Source organism: Bombina bombina, chromosome 6 (genome assembly GCF_027579735.1).
Source record: "Bombina bombina isolate aBomBom1 chromosome 6, aBomBom1.pri, whole genome shotgun sequence".
Taxonomy (NCBI): Eukaryota; Metazoa; Chordata; class Amphibia; order Anura; family Bombinatoridae; genus Bombina; species Bombina bombina.
The window spans coordinates 899,952,299-899,970,068 of NC_069504.1; the positions used below are offsets into that span (position 1 = coordinate 899,952,299).

At 37.9% G+C, this 17,770-nt stretch overlaps 1 protein-coding gene and 1 long non-coding RNA gene across 3 annotated transcripts in view; one reads left to right on the forward strand and one right to left on the reverse strand.

Moving 5' to 3' along the window:
* MAP2K5 (mitogen-activated protein kinase kinase 5) overlaps positions 1–10,973 on the reverse strand; it is a 314,237-nt gene extending 303,264 nt beyond the window's left edge. For both annotated transcript variants that reach the window (XM_053718510.1, XM_053718509.1), the window contains exons 1-3: positions 10,717–10,973; positions 10,334–10,382; positions 3,784–3,851 (exon numbers count right to left, since the gene is read on the reverse strand). In XM_053718510.1, coding sequence (XP_053574485.1) covers positions 3,784–3,851; positions 10,334–10,382; positions 10,717–10,851 — 252 coding nt within the window. In that variant the 5' untranslated portion in view covers positions 10,852–10,973. The remainder of the gene's footprint in view (positions 1–3,783; positions 3,852–10,333; positions 10,383–10,716) is intronic.
* Positions 10,864–17,770, forward strand: part of LOC128663918 (uncharacterized) — a 58,959-nt gene continuing 52,052 nt past the window's right edge. The window contains exon 1 of the long non-coding RNA XR_008402910.1: positions 10,864–10,984. This is a non-coding gene — a long non-coding RNA (uncharacterized LOC128663918). The remainder of the gene's footprint in view (positions 10,985–17,770) is intronic.

Sequence of the window (17,770 nt, forward strand, 5' to 3'; positions counted from 1 at the left end):
GAGATTAAGTCCTATACTCTTTACTGGTCCAAAAGCTGTAGTACAGGGGCTAGACAACTAGCCAACCGGGTCAAGAACACATATAGAGCCTATATTATTAGGCGTACGAGAGAATGTTGGGAAGCTTATGTGACAGCGAAGGCACTCCGGGACTCGTACTTGAAACAGATCAGTGCCCAGGAAGAACTTAGAACTAAAGCAAAGTATGGGGGGTACACAGGTAGATCAGCAAAGTTCTTAGCAAGGTTAGTCAAGTCTTCACCTAAATATACAATTACTTCTATTAAACAAGGAGCCTTGAGATATACAAGTCATGCAGACATAGAAAAAGTTTTTTTTTACTTCTTTCAGGACTTATATAGCCAAGAGCCTATCAAACCAGATAAAAAAAAAAGAGTTATTTTGGGGGAAGATTAAAGTCCCACGTCTACCTACAGAAGCCAGAGATACCATTAATGCTCCCATTACGGAAGACGAAATAATTTGGGCAATCAAAAACGCGAAGCCCAATAAAGCAGCGGGCCCAGATGCTCTCCCCATAGAATACTATAGAATCCTCCAACCCCAGGTGCTACCGATATTAGTTAAACTATTTAATTTTTATTTCTCTGAGAACACGAGGTGCTCCACATCTTTCGCAGCCGCAAATATCTCATTGATCCTAAAAAAGGGGAAAGATCCTGAATTACCAAGCTCCTTTAGACCTATCTCGGTCTTAAACACCGATTATAAGCTGCTCGCGGCTATTATAGCCCTCCGATTAAAACCACACATGGGCGACCTAGTCCATGAGAATCAATCTGGTTTCATGCATGGACGTAAACCAGTAAGGAACATAAGGAAACTACTAATTTTAATTGAATCCTTTTGGAACACATATAAAACTAAGGAATCTCATGAAAGTATAGACAAGGCTATCTTAACAGTCGATGCGGAAAAGGCTTTCGATAGGGTCAGTTGGGATCATCTTTTTTCCACGCTAGATAAATTTGGGTTTTCAGGTCCTTTCAATAATTATATACGTTTAATATATAGTACTCCCTCTTCCGCGGTGATTATCAATAACGCGTCCACTCAGCGATTCAATCTATTCAGAGGGACTAGACAGGGTTGTCCACTCTCTCCCTTCTTGTTTAATCTAAGTATAGAACCTTTGGCCATTCTACTACGGCAAGAACTTGAGGGGATTTCATTAGCAGGTGAGAAGTTGATCCTTCTTCTCTATGCGGATGATTTGATTCTATTTCTATCTAATCTTAAAGTAGCACTACCTACTCTACAGAGTATTACCCAAGAGTTTGGGGAAATCTCAGGGTTCAAGATTAATACTTCTAAATCCGAATTAATGTGGATGGATAAAAATCCCTCACTGCAGGTAAACCATCCTTTTAGAGAGGTCTCCCAGATTACATATTTGGGCTTACGGTTATCTAGAAATCCGGAGGAATGGTACGGATTGAACTATAAGTCAGTGATGGATTCTTGCAAAAAGAAGCTGGACGAATGGACTAGGCTACCTATTTCATTAACGGCGCAGGTGACTTTGATTAAATCAGTCATTTTCCCAAAACTCCTCTATATTATGCAAAATATTCCATGGTTTCTACACAAGAAAGATATCACTATATATAATAAGGCCTGCTCCAAATTTTTATGGAACGGCAAAAGACCGCGGATTGCCTCATATAGGCTTATGAATTCTAAGCTTTCAGCAGGCTTGGCACTTCCTAATATCCAGACATACAATCTGGTTATTATAGCTAGATTTGCACTAGATTGGCTAACTGCGAAGGAACAAATTACCTCTTATACCTGGGAATCACAGCTTGTGGCTCCATTTAATCTGAAAGCTCTTCTGCACTGTCCACTTACCTCAATTCCATCTAATATATTCTATTTAGATACCTTTAAGAATGTCATTATTGCATGGCAAAGGCTATGTATAGAAGTGGGGAATTCTCCATATGTTTCGCAATATCTACCTATAGTGGGCAATCCAGAATTTAGCCCGGGCCTGTTTAATCAGGTATTCAAGGATTGGGAGACAAAAGGTCTCCAAACCTTATGTCTGTCAGTTACGGGATGCGGCAGGATATACATTATTATTTTAAGAAATTGCATCTCGGTTTGATATAGGGACACGTGAGTTTTACGCTTACCTGCAAGTTAGACACTTTCTCCAGGAGATGCTCACGAATTATGGGAATGACTGGTCCTTGGGTGTGCTGCAGCCTAGGATTTCAATGTATGCGGCAGGAATATATGCAATCTCCCCTCTATACTTACTATTAAATCAGAAAGCATCCAAATTACAAGTAGACGAGTTGGTTGTTAAATGGGCTACTGTATTTCCGGATATAGATGAGCAGACTATTATAGGGAGTTTTAAAATAACGCAACAGACCTGGGTGCCAACAGCATGGAGGGAATCACAAATAAAAGTCGGGTTACAAAGATACCTTACACCTGCTGTTCTAACCAAATGGTATAAAACAAAGGTTCTATGCCCTAGATGCTCAATTACAGGTGCTGATCTTTTTCACTGTCTATGGAGTTGCCCCAAGGTATGTCAATACTGGAGTAAAATCATATTTTGGATGACGGTAGTTTTGAAGATGGATCATAAAATTTCCACTATTGAGATCTTTTTTTTGGTAAAATACCAGGACACAGCTAAGAACGATAGCCTGATAAACACCATTATACTAACCGCACGTAATCTTATCTTTAAAGCATGGAAAGCATCTTTTTCACCTACAATGGCACAATTTAAAAGGGCTCTGACTGATCAATTTATAACAGAACAGATTAATGTACCTTATCCACAAGATAAACACTTAGTAGTACTCTTTAAGAAATGGGAGATATTTGTAAGATCTTTGCCCCTAATACATCAAAAAAAATTAATCAAACCAATTAGAAATTCAGAATTTATACAGATGAACATTCTGGCAGGCCATTTTCCTGGAGAATGGGCAACAGACACTGAGGGAGAGGTTGGGGAGGGACGGGGACGGGGACACGGGAAGAGATAAGTTACTTATTTACCTTTTTTTTTTTTCTGTCTTGTCTGTCTTGTTTTGTTTACTGTGTTGTAATCTGTTTTGTTTTGCTTATACAATGTAGGGGGGGGGTGGAAAAAGGGGGAAAGCAACTAGGATGGAGAAAGCCTAGCTAGCTTACAAAGGTTTATTTGGTTACATCATACACTTTCAGTTATTTTGTATAATTATTTTTGTAAGAAGGGTATTTAACTACGCACGGGCCCTTCTGGCCCCCCGCCATGGTTTATCTTGACTGTATCTAATTATGTATGGACCGGTGTATAATTACTGTGTTATCTATTTCCTGTTCTTTTGGTAACCTTTAATGTTGGAGATTTCTCTGTCTTGGTTATAAATAAAGTTTGAAAAAAAAAAAAAAAAAAAAAAAAAAAAGACATAGTTCTATACAAGCAATAGTGCAATAACAAAATGCTCTTACAAAAACAGAGCATTTTCTTTTTACAATTGTATGTCCCTTTAAATTATGCTAATTGAAAGCATTAAATGATTTTTAAATATTTATTTTGTATGCAGACCACTTGCAATGAATATGAATGGATAGATGCTGTACACATATAAAAATATTACTTTATTACACCTTTACAGATGTTTCTAACTACACCTGCACTGTCCTAGCACATCTGGCATATTTCTCCATCTCACAATACTCTTCCTTCTCTATCAGTTGCAACATAGATCAAATATTCTTGTTCTCACCCAAAGAAAAGAAGGTACCTACAAATGATAGCATGGCCTTCATCTCCTCATCACTCCTCACTGTGATGCGGTCACCATCTTCATCTTCATCTACATAAAGGGACACAACAGTAATTATTCCCAAATGCAAAATAAAATGACAGATAGCTTGACAAGTTTAATTTAACCCCTTAAGGACCAGCGACGTACCCTGTATGTCACTGGCCTTTTTTTGGGACTTGATTGTTTTATAGCGTGGTCTTGCCACCAGCGTTGAGACTGCTCTATTCCACAAAGCCTGCTGGAGGGAGGGCATTAATAGCGTGTTCTTGCTAGACTTGTGCTATTATGTCCGGAAAAATCCCTTAACGACCAGTGACATACAGGGTACATTGTGGTCATTAAGGGGTTAAGGTCCTCAGTGTAGTGATGGTTTCCAACAAATATTTATATTTGAAAATTTTCCTGGGCAAAGAAGCCTAACCGCATAAAAACAGAGCTTCCCAAATTAGGTTGAGGTGAGCAGGAGGTTCTATTCAGTGTCAGTAGGAGTTCATAAAACAATTTCAGTACTGTTTAGGATAAAGAGGTGTTGATAATGTAATTAATAATCATTTAAATTAGGTCAGTAACAACTTTGAGAAAGGAACACTTTTGTGATGTACGAATTGTACTTTTCTACATTAATTATAGGAATCCTATTTATAATCCATGGCCTTTTAACTAAAATTTAAATCTGGTAATATGTATGATACCTACATTTCCTTCTGAGCATTTTTTTTTTTTTTTTTTTTTTTTTTTTAATAGTGTAGCAATGCTTAGTAGGGAGATATAAATAACAGCTCAGATCTCCGGAGTATAAATGGTCAGATTTTTCTAAAATACAAAAATAATTACTACTATGTACCAAAAAATAAAATGATTTGCCACCAAAGTTCTACTTGATATACACTGTGCTTGACTATGGACAACATAGCATTCTGCAAAAATACTGCAGAGTATTTCATATAGTTATGTTTTAAATAACTTAATTCTGTTTTAGATGTTAAGATAATTATAAGGGACAGTCTAGTCAAAATTAAAACTTTCATGATTTAGATAGGGCATGCAATTTTAAACAACTTTCCAATTTACTAATATCATCAAATTTGCTTTGTTCTCTTGGTATTCTTTGCTGAAAGCTAAACCTAGGTAGGATCATATGCTAATTTCTAAGCTCTTGAAGGCCGCCTCTTATCTCAGTGCATTTTTTCACAGCTAGACAGCTCTGGTTCATGTGTGCCATATAGATAACACTGTTCTCACTCCTGAGGAGTTATTTATGAGCCAGCATTGATTGGCTAAAAGGCAAGTCTGTCAAAACAACTGAAATAAGGGGGCAGTCTGCAGAGGCTTAGACACAAGGTAATCACTGAAGTAAAAAGTATATTAATATAACTGTGTTGGGTATGCCAAACTGTGGAATGGGTAATAAAGGGATCTTTTTAAACAATAAAAAGGCTGTCCCTTTAATCCCTTAATGACCATGGACGTGCCAGGCACGTCCTACAAAAAACGGTTGTTAATGACCAAGGATGTGCCGGGCACGTCCTCAGGGGTTTCAATCGCTGGAAGTGACCGTGATCGCTTTCAGGGTATTGCAGTGATGCCTCGATATTGAGGCATCGTGCAATACCCATTTTTTTAGCAACTGATGCAGAGAGAGCCACTCTGTGGCCCTCTCTGCATCGGCCAGCGATGGTGCAGATTGTTGGTGGGTGGGATCCATAGCAGGAAGGCGGGTGGGCGATTGCTGGTGGAGTTTCAGATCTGGGTTGAAGATGTCTTGGTGCGCACGTGAGGGACGTGTAGGATATTGAGTGGGGGTAGCTACACTACAGAAAAATTTGATTTTTCATATAAAAAAAGCCACATTTTTACCAAACTGGGTAATGGCAGACAGCTGACAGTACCCAATATGGCGGAAAATAGGTAGAGGGATCAGGGAGGTTGTGGGCTAAGAGGGGGATCAAACACTGCAGAATATATATTAAAAAAATAAAAATAAATAAAAGCCTTTTATTTTAGTACTGGCAGACTTACTGCCAGTAAGTAAGATGGCGGTGAGGTAGGGAGGGAAGAGAGCTGTTTGAGAGGGGTCAAAAGGTGGGATGTTTCAGGTGGGAGGCTGATCTCTACACTAAAGCTAAAATTAACCCTACAAGCTACCTAATTAACCCCTTCACTGCTTGGCATAATACAAGTGTGGTGCGCAGCAGCATTTAGCGGCCTTCTAATTATCAAAAAGTAATGCCAAAGCCATAAATGTCTGCTATTTCTGAACAAAGGGGATCCCAGAGTAGCATTTACAACTATTTGTGCCATCATTGCACAAGCTGTTTGTAAATAATTTCAGCGAGTTCTTTTTTTTATTTGATCGCATTTGGCGGTGAAATGGTGATATGAAATATACCAAATTGGGCCTAGATCAATACTTTGGGTTGTCTACTAATACAGTGTTTTTCAACCAGTGTGCCGTGAGAGATCCTCAGGTGTGCCACGGCAGACTGACAACAGTGTGACATAATTTTTAAACTTTGCTTGTTTTTTACTCCCAGTGCAGGGGTAGTTTGTAGGAGGCATGGCATAACAGCACAATACATACAGTATGTGTGTGTTTGTGTGTATGTGTATATATATATATATATGCTGTATTAGGCTACAATGTGTGATTTTTTTAACATTTTGGGATGGTGGTGTGCCACAGGATTTTTTTAATGTAAAAAAGTGTGCCACGGCAAAAAAAAGGTTAAAAATCACTGTACTAATATATATATAATTCCTGACAGATATCAGTGTTACAATGTAACTATCTTTTGGAGAAAAAAAATGGTTTGGAAATAGCAAAGTGCTACTTGTACTTATTGCCCTATAACTTGCAAAAAAGCAAAGAACATATAAACATTGGGTATTTTTATGCTCAGGAGAAAATTTAGAAACTATTTAGCATGGGTGTTTTTTGGTGGTTGTAGATGTGTAACAGATTTTGGGGGTCAAAGTTAGAAAAGGTGTGTGTTTTTTTTTTCCATTTTTTAATCATATTTTATATGTTTTTTTAATAGTAAATTATATGATATGATGAAAATAATGCTATCTTTAGAAAGACCATTTAATGGCGAGAAAAACGGTATACGCTAAACACAAACACCACAGAAATGTAAAAATAGCCCTGGTCCTTAACGGTAAGAAAATTGACAAATGGTCTGGTCAATAAGGGGTTAAGGTATAAACAAGTCAATTTTATTCTTAACTCTAAACTAGGGATAGACCAGTATCGTTTTTTCAGGGCTGATACCGATTATTGGCCGCCTTTCAGGCCGATAACCAAAAACAGGAGCCAATATTCTGTACTTTTAAAGTTTTGAAAAATCAACACAAATTTCTACACAAATCTGGTATAAACTGAACATGCTTATTAAAATTTTAAACATTAAACGTAAACAACTGGAAAAAATAAAGTGCTTGAAAATTAACTTATTAAATTGCTTCCCAAAACATAGAAACATTGCATACATCCCTTTTAAACTGCACACTGCTAGACACTACACCTTTTCTTCAGTACACCCAGTTAAATAGAAAAACATAATAGTGCAGAAAGCATAACATTTTAGCATGTTCTCCTGTTAAACGGCTTCTGTTTTTTTCATATACTGCTGCCACTTCACTAAAAACACGTTCACTTGGTACACTTTACAGATAAGGGTTAAAAGTAAAGTTAAAATTTTAATATCTATATATATATATATATATATATATATATATATATATATATATATATATATATATATATATATATATATATATATATATATATATATATATATATATATATATATAATATTTAATATATATATAAAAATAACAAGAGTATTGCATTGAAAATGATACTTTTTTTTATTAGACTAACTATACATTTATAAGTTGACAAGCTTTCGGAAGAGTTCCTTCCTTTATCAAGTCTGAAGCAATACTGACTTGATAAAGGAAGGAACTCTTCCGAAAGCTTGTCAACTTATAAATGTATAGTTAGTCCAATAAAAAAAAAAGTATCATTGCCTCAATGCAATACTCTTGTTATTTTGATATCTAAATCTCTGGACTAACACGGCTACTCCAATCAATGTATATATATATATATATATATATATATATATATATATATATATATATATATATATATATATATATATATATATATATAGCCATTTGACAGAGAAAGAAAGGACATGCTGCAATATCAGTGCCAGATTTATTTATTTGCTTTAATTTTTAATATGCTCATATATTTACTGGACTGCAATACCTTCCCTGGTATTGAGGTGTGGTATTATGTCAGTTATGGGCAGTTTTATACATGTGTAACAGCACCACGTACTGGTTAGAGCATTGTTATCCACTGCTAGAGAATATTAATTCTAGTCTCTTATACTGCATAGCTTTCTACTCAAGGTTTGTTGTTGTGGACATTTAATTGATGAGTTTCAAAAGCAAGAGTTCATCACAGATAAGGATAGAGTAAAATCCAATATTTATTCACATTCTTCATGTAAGAGTACAAAACATTAAAAGCGATAATCCACGGAAGTGGCAACAGCACACAAAAATTCATTCAGCATAGTGGTGTGGCACTAATGGCTTACGCGTTTCAGCACCAAAGCCATAGTCATAGCCATCTACAGGCATGCCATTGGTGGTATGGTAGTTGGTAACTGAGCTCCCTGGAACACCTGGGCGTGGACTCTTATCAGTGCTATTTATTATTAGATGCTATGTGCAGCTAATATGGGCTACAGATGATTTGTGTCACTTAAAACTACATAGTGTCCCTGAAGTACACAGAGATAAATGTCTTTTGATTTTCTCCATATCGGTAATATCGCTAAGTTTCTGGCCGATACTGATATTTCAGAAATTCCATATATCGGCCGCTCTGATATATCGGTCTATCCCTACTCTAAACCCATGGTTTAAAAACACTTGCACTCAATGAAGTTCAACACCTAACTTCAACCTCAACATTTGAAATGTAAGACTCAATAAACCTACATAAAGGCATTGCATATTTCTAAATAACAGCTTAACAAGTTTATGTAAAAATTTTAAGGGACAGGACATTCAAAAGTAAATGTTTTACGGTTGAGATGGAGCATACAATTTTAAAATACATTTCAATTTACTTCTATTATCATTTTTTTCTTTGTTGTCTTGCTATTGGCTAGCTGGTGAATGGTGGCTACACACATGCATCTTGTCATTGGCTCAAGAGATATGTTCTAGCAGAGCATTGCTAATCTGGAGCTTGGCAGGAGTTAAACACAGTTTTTCTGCAAGCAATAGTGAAATAAATGCTGTAAGACATTAAAGCATTCTCTTTTTGCACTTGTATATGCCTTTAAGAGGCAGTTAGAAAATTTGAGATATATATATATATATATATATATATATATATATATATATATATATTCTGAACAAAAAAGGATTACCATTGTAATGCATAATTTTTAAACCTCTTAAAAGTCCTTAATCTGACATGGCTGCCATTACACATACATGCACAATGTTACAGAGTATAATGCAATTTGGGTAATAATATTATTATTACAGCACACCCTGGTGGCCAAAGAGTTAAAGGGACACTAAACCCAATTTGTTTCTTTCATGATTCAGACAGAGAATTACATTTTAAGCAACTTTCTAATTTACTCCTATTATCAATTTTTCTTCGTTCTCTTGCTATCTTTATTTAAAAAGTAGGAATGTGATGCATAGGAGCCGGCCCATTTTTAGTTGAGAACCTGGGTTATGCTTGCTTCTTGGTGGGTAAATCTAAGTCTCCAATAAGCAAGCACTATCCATGGTACTGAACCTAAAATGGGCTGGCTGCTAAGATTTACATTCCTGCTTTTAAAATAAAGTTAGCAAGAGAACAAAGAAAAATTGATCCTAGGTGTAAATTAGAAAGTTGATTAAAATGTCATGCTCTATCTGAATCATGAAAGAAAAAATATGGGATCAGTGTCCCTTTAAGCAAAGGTGAGTGGGGCATTGGGAGTCAAGAGGGTAAAAGCCTTACATTTATGAGAATGAGGTAAGGGCCAGGGTATTCACAATCAAAGCATGGCAATCATCATATGGCTGTAATATCCTTGTTTATGCCACCTACGAGCATCCTGCTCACCCCCATATACCTTGGTATTCATGGCGCACTGTAATAATGTTGACATTATCTGTGACATTTTACACTATTTGTATTGGCGACATTTTACCCACTACATGAGAATGATGTTTTGCAAAAGATTTATTTTTCATTTGCAGTGATACATTTCAATAGATATTTATACACAGTAATGTAATGTTATCGCAAAATAATAATGTAAACATAGATATTAGCACATTTATCTTATCCTAAGAAATCACTATAATTAAAAGGCATCTAAAATTATGGTTTCCAATGTTTTTTTTTTTTTTTTTAAAACAAAAACAAAGATACTTTTGTTAAGTTTAGCTTTAGGCTAATACAAAAAAAATATATATCATTAGGACAGTTCACTCACACTCAAATGCTGTAGTTGTTGCATCTGGAAGAACTTGACCAATCACGTCCTAGAGGGGAGAAAACACAACAGTAAGTGACAGCAATTAAAGTGACAGCAAAAGTTCAGGTGTCAGCTCCAAGAAGTAACATGAAATAACACTGATTTTCTGTGAAACAAACTGAGACAATAAAGAAGTCCCAATTGATGACAGAACCACATAGGGACTACAGAACCCTCTAGCACCCAAAATGGAAAGGGCTGTTAATGTTAACGTATAATATGTGACGTACAAACACTGCATGGCGTGGGACTGCCAGGTTATGACGTATGACAAATTTAGGCGTAAGTTAAAGTTTAGTACAGTACTTGGATTCACAGTAAGGTACGGAGTACTCTCTTACCAGGATATCACGGAATAGTAACTGTGTAGCAGGCTGCACAGTCCAGTCCACAGCACCCCCTTCGGGGATTCGTATGCGGATGACAAGAGCCTGGCTGTCCATATCCTGAAAGTGGCCGTAGCCAAGTAACAGCATCCCGGGCCTATGCCGGGTCACATAGTGTGGGGCCCCACTCTCTTAGTCTAATTAGCGGAACCAAAGCGTACAAGTCCGGAAGGCGGAGGGATGGAAATGGAGAGAACAGGGCGCCATGTTGGACAAGGGAAAGGTTACGTCAAAGCAGTAACTTCCATTTTTGTCAGTGGCAATGTTTCTCATAAATACACGTCTACGTAGCATGAAATACAAACTATTTTAATTAATGTATAAGATATATAATGAATGGAATGCTATGTTGAACAAATTCTGCATGCACATTAAAAGCATGTAACCTTTTATTTTAACGAGCATTGTTTGCAGTCTAGGTGCATACCTCTTTAAAAGACTCTTAAAGGGACAGTCAACACTAAAATTGTTATTGTTTAAAAAGATAGATAACGCCTTTACTACCAATAACCCAGCTTTGCACAACCAACATTGTTATATTAATATATTTTATAACATTTAAATGTCTAAAGAAGAGAATAACCTCTAAATGTCTGCCTGTTTCCAAGCCATTAAAGACAGACTCATATTGCATGCTTTTTTTTTAGTTTTACACAACAGGGGAGTAGTAGTTCATGTAAGCCATATAGATAACATTGTGATCACGCCCCTGTGCCCCCCCCCCCCCCCAGTTATATATTGGACACCTTGAAACCCTAAATAAGATAGAGACTTATCATTAAAGTAGCTTCCCACTAAAGTCACATTAACAAAAAGTAGCTTTATTGCACAACCACATACAACAAACCTATTTTCCAGTGATTGTACGCTTGTTGAATGCTTAAATATTTTAGAATACGAAGTTTAATTACGTGCAGTAAATAAGGTAGTATTTGTGTTTTATTTTATTAAAATCAGTGGGGGCTTTTTGGTTACTGATGCATGCTTTGAGGGTTCCGTCCCAGCAACTAAAGGCATTACTTAAAGAAACACTTTTTCCAGATTTGGGCCACATTGGATTGTGGTACTTGGAGTTTCAGGGAGATTGCATTCCATTTGCTGGCATCAGGGAGCCGCTATTACAATCAGGGAGACTCCCTGAACTTCAGGGAGAGTTGAGATGTCTGTGTGTCAGACACTGCACTAATTGGCTAAAATGCAAGTCAATAGATAATAAATAAAAAGTCATGTGACCAGGGGGCTGTCAGAAGATGTTTAGATTCAAGGTAATCAGAGGCAACCGCTCAGGAGCTAGTGGAGGCACTTCTACTCCAGCGATGACGTGGCGCTAGGTGACGTCACAAGTAAGGGAGCTTAGAAAAAATGTTCACATGCGCAAAGGGATCTGCTGCACAATAATGGACTTTGCACATTCAAACGTTTATTCTAAGCTCCCTTGTAGTATTATTACATTTACAACACCGTCACTCACAGCCCCGCTCCTTGCACACGTCACGGGTAACAGTAATAAATATATATATATATATTTATATATCAAAATAACAAGAGTATTTTATTGAGCAATGATACTTTTTTATTGGACTAACTATACATTTCTAAGATGACAAGCTTTCGGAAGAGTTCCTTCCTTTATCAAGTCTAAAGCAATACTTTTTGTAATGTATTGCTTTAGACTTGATAAAGGAAGGAACTCTTCTGAAAGCTTGTCATCTTATAAATGTATAGTTAGTCCAATAAAAAAAGTATCATTGCTCAATGCAATACTCTTGTTATTTTGATATCTAAATCTCTAGACTAACACGGCTACTCCAATCAACGTGACTATATATATACAGGGAGTGCAGAATTATTAGGCAAGTTGTATTTTTGAGGATTAATTTTATTATTGAACAACAACCATGTTCTCAATGAACCCAAAAAACTCATTAATATCAAAGCTGAATAGTTTTGGAAGTAGTTTTTAGTTTGTTTTTAGTTATAGCTATTTTAGGGGGATATCTGTGTGTGCAGGTGACTATTACTGTGCATAATTATTAGGCAACTTAACAAAAAATAAATATATACCCATTTCAATTATTTATTTTTACCAGTGAAACCAATATAACATCTCAACATTCACAAATATACATTTCTGACATTCAAAAACAAAACAAAAACAAATCAGTGACCAATATAGCTACCTTTCTTTGCAAGGACACTCAAAAGCCTGCCATCCATGGATTCTGTCAGTGTTTTGATCTGTTCACCATCAACATTGCGTGCAGCAGCAACCACAGCCTCCCAGACACTGTTCAGAGAGGTGTACTGTTTTCCCTCCTTGTAAATCTCACATTTAATGATGGACCACAGGTTCTCAATGGGGTTCAGATCAGGTGAACAAGGAGGCCATGTCATTAGATTTTCTTCTTTTATACCCTTTCTTGCCAGCCACGCTGTGGAGTACTTGGACGCGTGTGATGGAGCATTGTCCTGCATGAAAATCATGTTTTTCTTGAAGGATGCAGAAGAAGGTGTCTTCCAGAAACTGGCAGTAGGACTGGGAGTTGAGCTTGACTCCATCCTCAACCCGAAAAGGCCCCACAAGCTCATCTTTGATGATACCAGCCCAAACCAGTACTCCACCTCCACCTTGCTGGCGTCTGAGTCGGACTGGAGCTCTCTGCCCTTTACCAATCCAGCCACGGGCCCATCCATCTGGCCCATCAAGACTCACTCTCATTTCATCAGTCCATAAAACCTTAGAAAAATCAGTCTTGAGATATTTCTTGGCCCAGTCTTGACGTTTCAGCTTGTGTGTCTTGTTCAGTGGTGGTCGTCTTTCAGCCTTTCTTACCTTGGCCATGTCTCTGAGTATTGCACACCTTGTGCTTTTGGGCACTCCAGTGATGTTGCAGCTCTGAAATATGGCCAAACTGGTGGCAAGTGGCATCTTGACAGCTGCACGCTTGACTTTTCTCAGTTCATGGGCAGTTATTTTGCGCCTTGGTTTTTCCACACGCTTCTTGCGACCCTGTTGACTATTTTGAATGAAACGCTTGATTGTTCGATGATCACGCTTCAGAAGCTTTGCAATATTAAGAGTGCTGCATCCCTCTGCAAGATATCTCACTATTATTGACTTTTCTGAGCCTGTCAAGTCCTTCTTTTGACCCATTTTGCCAAAGGAAAGGAAGTTGCCTAATAATTCTGCACTCCCTGTGTATATATATATATATATATATATATATATATATATATATATATATATATATATATATATGTTGTAAACAAACTACACACATGTTCATCCCTCTGCATCCTATTGGCTATTTATTAGCCCTATTTATTACTAAATAGGGCTAATAAATAGCCAATGGGCTGCAGAGGGTTGAGCATGTGTGTAGCTTGTTTACAACATATATATATATATATATATATATATATATATATATATATATATATATATATATATATTGCAGTCTGTGTCCGGAGCACTCACTATTCCCCACTCGTAATTGCCGGTGTTACGCCGAGAATGGTTTCCCCTGTGTTTCTGTTTCCCCTGCCTCTCGGCAAAAATCGGAACTCCGCACCCCCCTCTATTCAGCTCAGCCCCTGTAGCTTATCCTGCCCCATTCAGCTAATAATGAATAAAGATATAAGGGCTGCAGCTCCCATCACTCACATACCTGTAAAATGTTTGTGCGATGGTAGAAATGGTGTATCTTTGAAAGTGGGGAGGATTTATGTGGCTAATAATGAATAAAGATATCAGGGCAGGACAAGTGCAGCATACGTTATTTAATGTAAATGAATGGGGCAGGTTAAGCTACAGGTGATAGAGTGATATGCATTTTTATATATAAAACATGGCAGCCTCCACGAGCAACACGTGTGTGGAGGCTGCCATGTTGTCAAGCGTCTGAAAAGTCCCAGCTTTTCCAGCACGCTGGAAGCACTGGGACTTACGTCATCAGAGCACTCAGAGAACGCCCAGCGTCTCACTGTTAAGTATTCAGAAAACGCTCAAAGGGAGTCCCAGTTCGATTGGAGCGCTTGCCGAACGCAGACAGAGAGGTAAAAAGTATATTAATATAACTGTGTTGCTTATGCAAATCTGGGGAATGAGTAACAAAGGGATTATCTATCTTTTAAAACAATAACACTTCTGGTGTAGACTGTCTCTTTAAATATGTTTAATCTTATCTGCTGTGCTAAAACCAGCTAAGACAGATATAAATAAGCAACTACAGTGATCTCCCAACATTACCAAATTCAAAAGAGGGACAACCCTCACGGCAAAAGTGTGATATGTGGTTGGCAGGAGCAGGGATGGGGTGTGGCTTAAAAAAAACAGGCGATAAATAAAATTCTAAATAAAAAAAACATATCCTCTACATATAAAACATATCCTGTTATTCTTGTGTCATAAATATATATATTAAAATACTTTCAGCAATTTATCACTCACTGAAACTGGAAGCCTGGTGTCTGTCCCCAAATCTTGACACACACAGCAACACACACTACACAGCATACACACAAAACATAAACACACATGTACACACACTCTCAAATAAATACACAGCAACACACACAAACTGCACAGCATGAAATTAAACATGTGCACACACACACAGCATACACATACTGTACATACATACATGCAGACACACAATATACACACATGTACACAGTCTCAATTATACAGAAAACACAGCATACTCACACACTGCAGAGCATACAAACATGCGCACACACAGCAACACATACTACACAGCATACACTTATACGTGCTGACACACAGTACACAGCAAACATACACATCATACAGACACGACTACACAGCATTCACATACATGCAGACACACAACATACACAGCATACACATACATGCAGACATACAACATACACACCACATACACACACACATATATATATATATATATATATATATATATATAGGTATAGAAATATATTGTACAAAAATACCATCAGATATATGTAGAAAATATGTATTTATTAATAGATAGAACAAATTCTGCAATGTGAAGAACATTGGAATGTGAAATATTAATTGTGACGGACACTGGCTACCCCGACTAGGTAGCTCTGCCAAGATGGTCCTTCCTGTACATGGAAGTTGTAGCTATAGAGCGGAGAGAAGTGATTATAGCCAGAGTCCACCAAAATAACCAGACAAAACCAGTATTTAGGTGAAACATGAACAGACTTTATTGTGAAACACACACTTATATACACCCAGCTCACCATGATAAGGGTCTTATCTGACCCCCAGATCTCCCGCCATTCCCGCCTCTCCAGACAGACCGGCGCCCCCCATAGCACCCATAGTCCCTTATAGTCTCTGCAAGACAGAGGTGGTGGTTTCGGGGTGATCTCGGAGTAACGGCGGCTATCCCCAGGTACCAATGGACAGCACTGAGCCCCAAGTTGTTTCAGTCCAAAAAGCGACATGATCCGTCGCTGGGGGCTGGAGCGGCAGTAGATCAAAGGTATGCCGGGTAAGCCAGGGGTAGTAGGGTTGAAGAGGGGGGTCCGAAACCCAAAGTTCCCAAGGGAGCTCCCTTCCGGCAATCACCACCCCTCTTGCCCTCCCTAGTGGGTACTAATCCCCAAAAAAGCAGAGCTCTGGGGCAAAAGGCTGCTAGAGCGACCTGGGGTAAAGGTAGTTCCAGGAGCCCAGCCAGCTAGAAAGGGGTCAGGCAGTAAGCGATCAGCTCTTCCATGATGAGGTACAAACAGTAGAACAAGAGACAGCAAGAGTCTGGGAGATCCCATGAGCCATGAAAAGGGCAAAACCGATTTGAAAAAATACAGTGAGCCAGGTAGTAGGGGGGTGGGGGTAGCCTTGGCAGCCTGGTATCCTATTCGTGACATTAATATTTCATGTCAGGTTAGCACACATGAGAAAATGCGATCGGGTTTGTGTGCAAGTAGGCTGTTATTTTTTTCCCCACTTTTCCCACTCATTTGAAGTCTATGGGGGAATGTGATAATACAATCGCGATATTGAAAGTTCGGCTTTTTGCACACTAGGTTACCGCGCAAGCGAGCTAAAATCTGACCTGCTCAAATAGCTTTCTTCTAGCGCAGTTAACGTAATCTGGCCCATTATAGAGAGTTCAATGATGAATAATTTTATTTGACATTAAGATTTTAATTTGTGAGACTTAAAATTTATAAATTTGTCTACATTTAATTAAACAAACGTTATCTATAAGGATTCCAATGTGTTCTTTTGGATTAAATAAATAGCACACACTTCTAAAGTACAACGAGAGCACTAACAATGTTGATCATAGAAGGCAAGCCAGGGTTAAATTACAAGCAATAGTGATTAGAAGTTAGAATTAAGTAACATAACCCAAAAACTATATGGCCAAAAGTATGTGGACCCCCCTACTAATTATTGAGTTTAGATTTTTCAGTCACACCCATTGCTAACAGTTGCAACCCAGCCCGAGCCCAAAGCCATGAAATCTCCACATACAAACATTGGCAGTACAACTGGGTCGTACTGAAAAGCTCTGTAACTTTAAAGTGGCATTGTCATAGGATGTCACTTTTGCCACAAGTCAATTTGTTAAGTTTCTGCTCTACTAGATCTGCTTCAATTAACTGTATGAGTTATTATTGTGAAGTGGAAGTGTCTAGAAGCAACAGCAACCCAGCCACAAAGTGGTAGACGGATCAAATTCACAGAGCAGCGCTACTGTGTGCTGAAGCACGTACCACACAAAAATCGCATATCATCTAACTGCAGAGTTCCAAACTGCCTCTGGAAGCAACATCAGCACAATAACTGCGCATCGGGAGCGTCATAAAAAGGGTTTCCATGGCCGAGCAGCAGTATGCAAGCTAGACATCAATATGAGCATTGCCAATCGTCTGCTGGAGCTGTGTAAAGCACACCACCACTTGACTCTGGGTAATGGAAATGTGTTCTCTGGAGTGATGAACCACTCTACTATCTGGCAGTTTGATGAAAGAATCTGGGTGTGGCAGA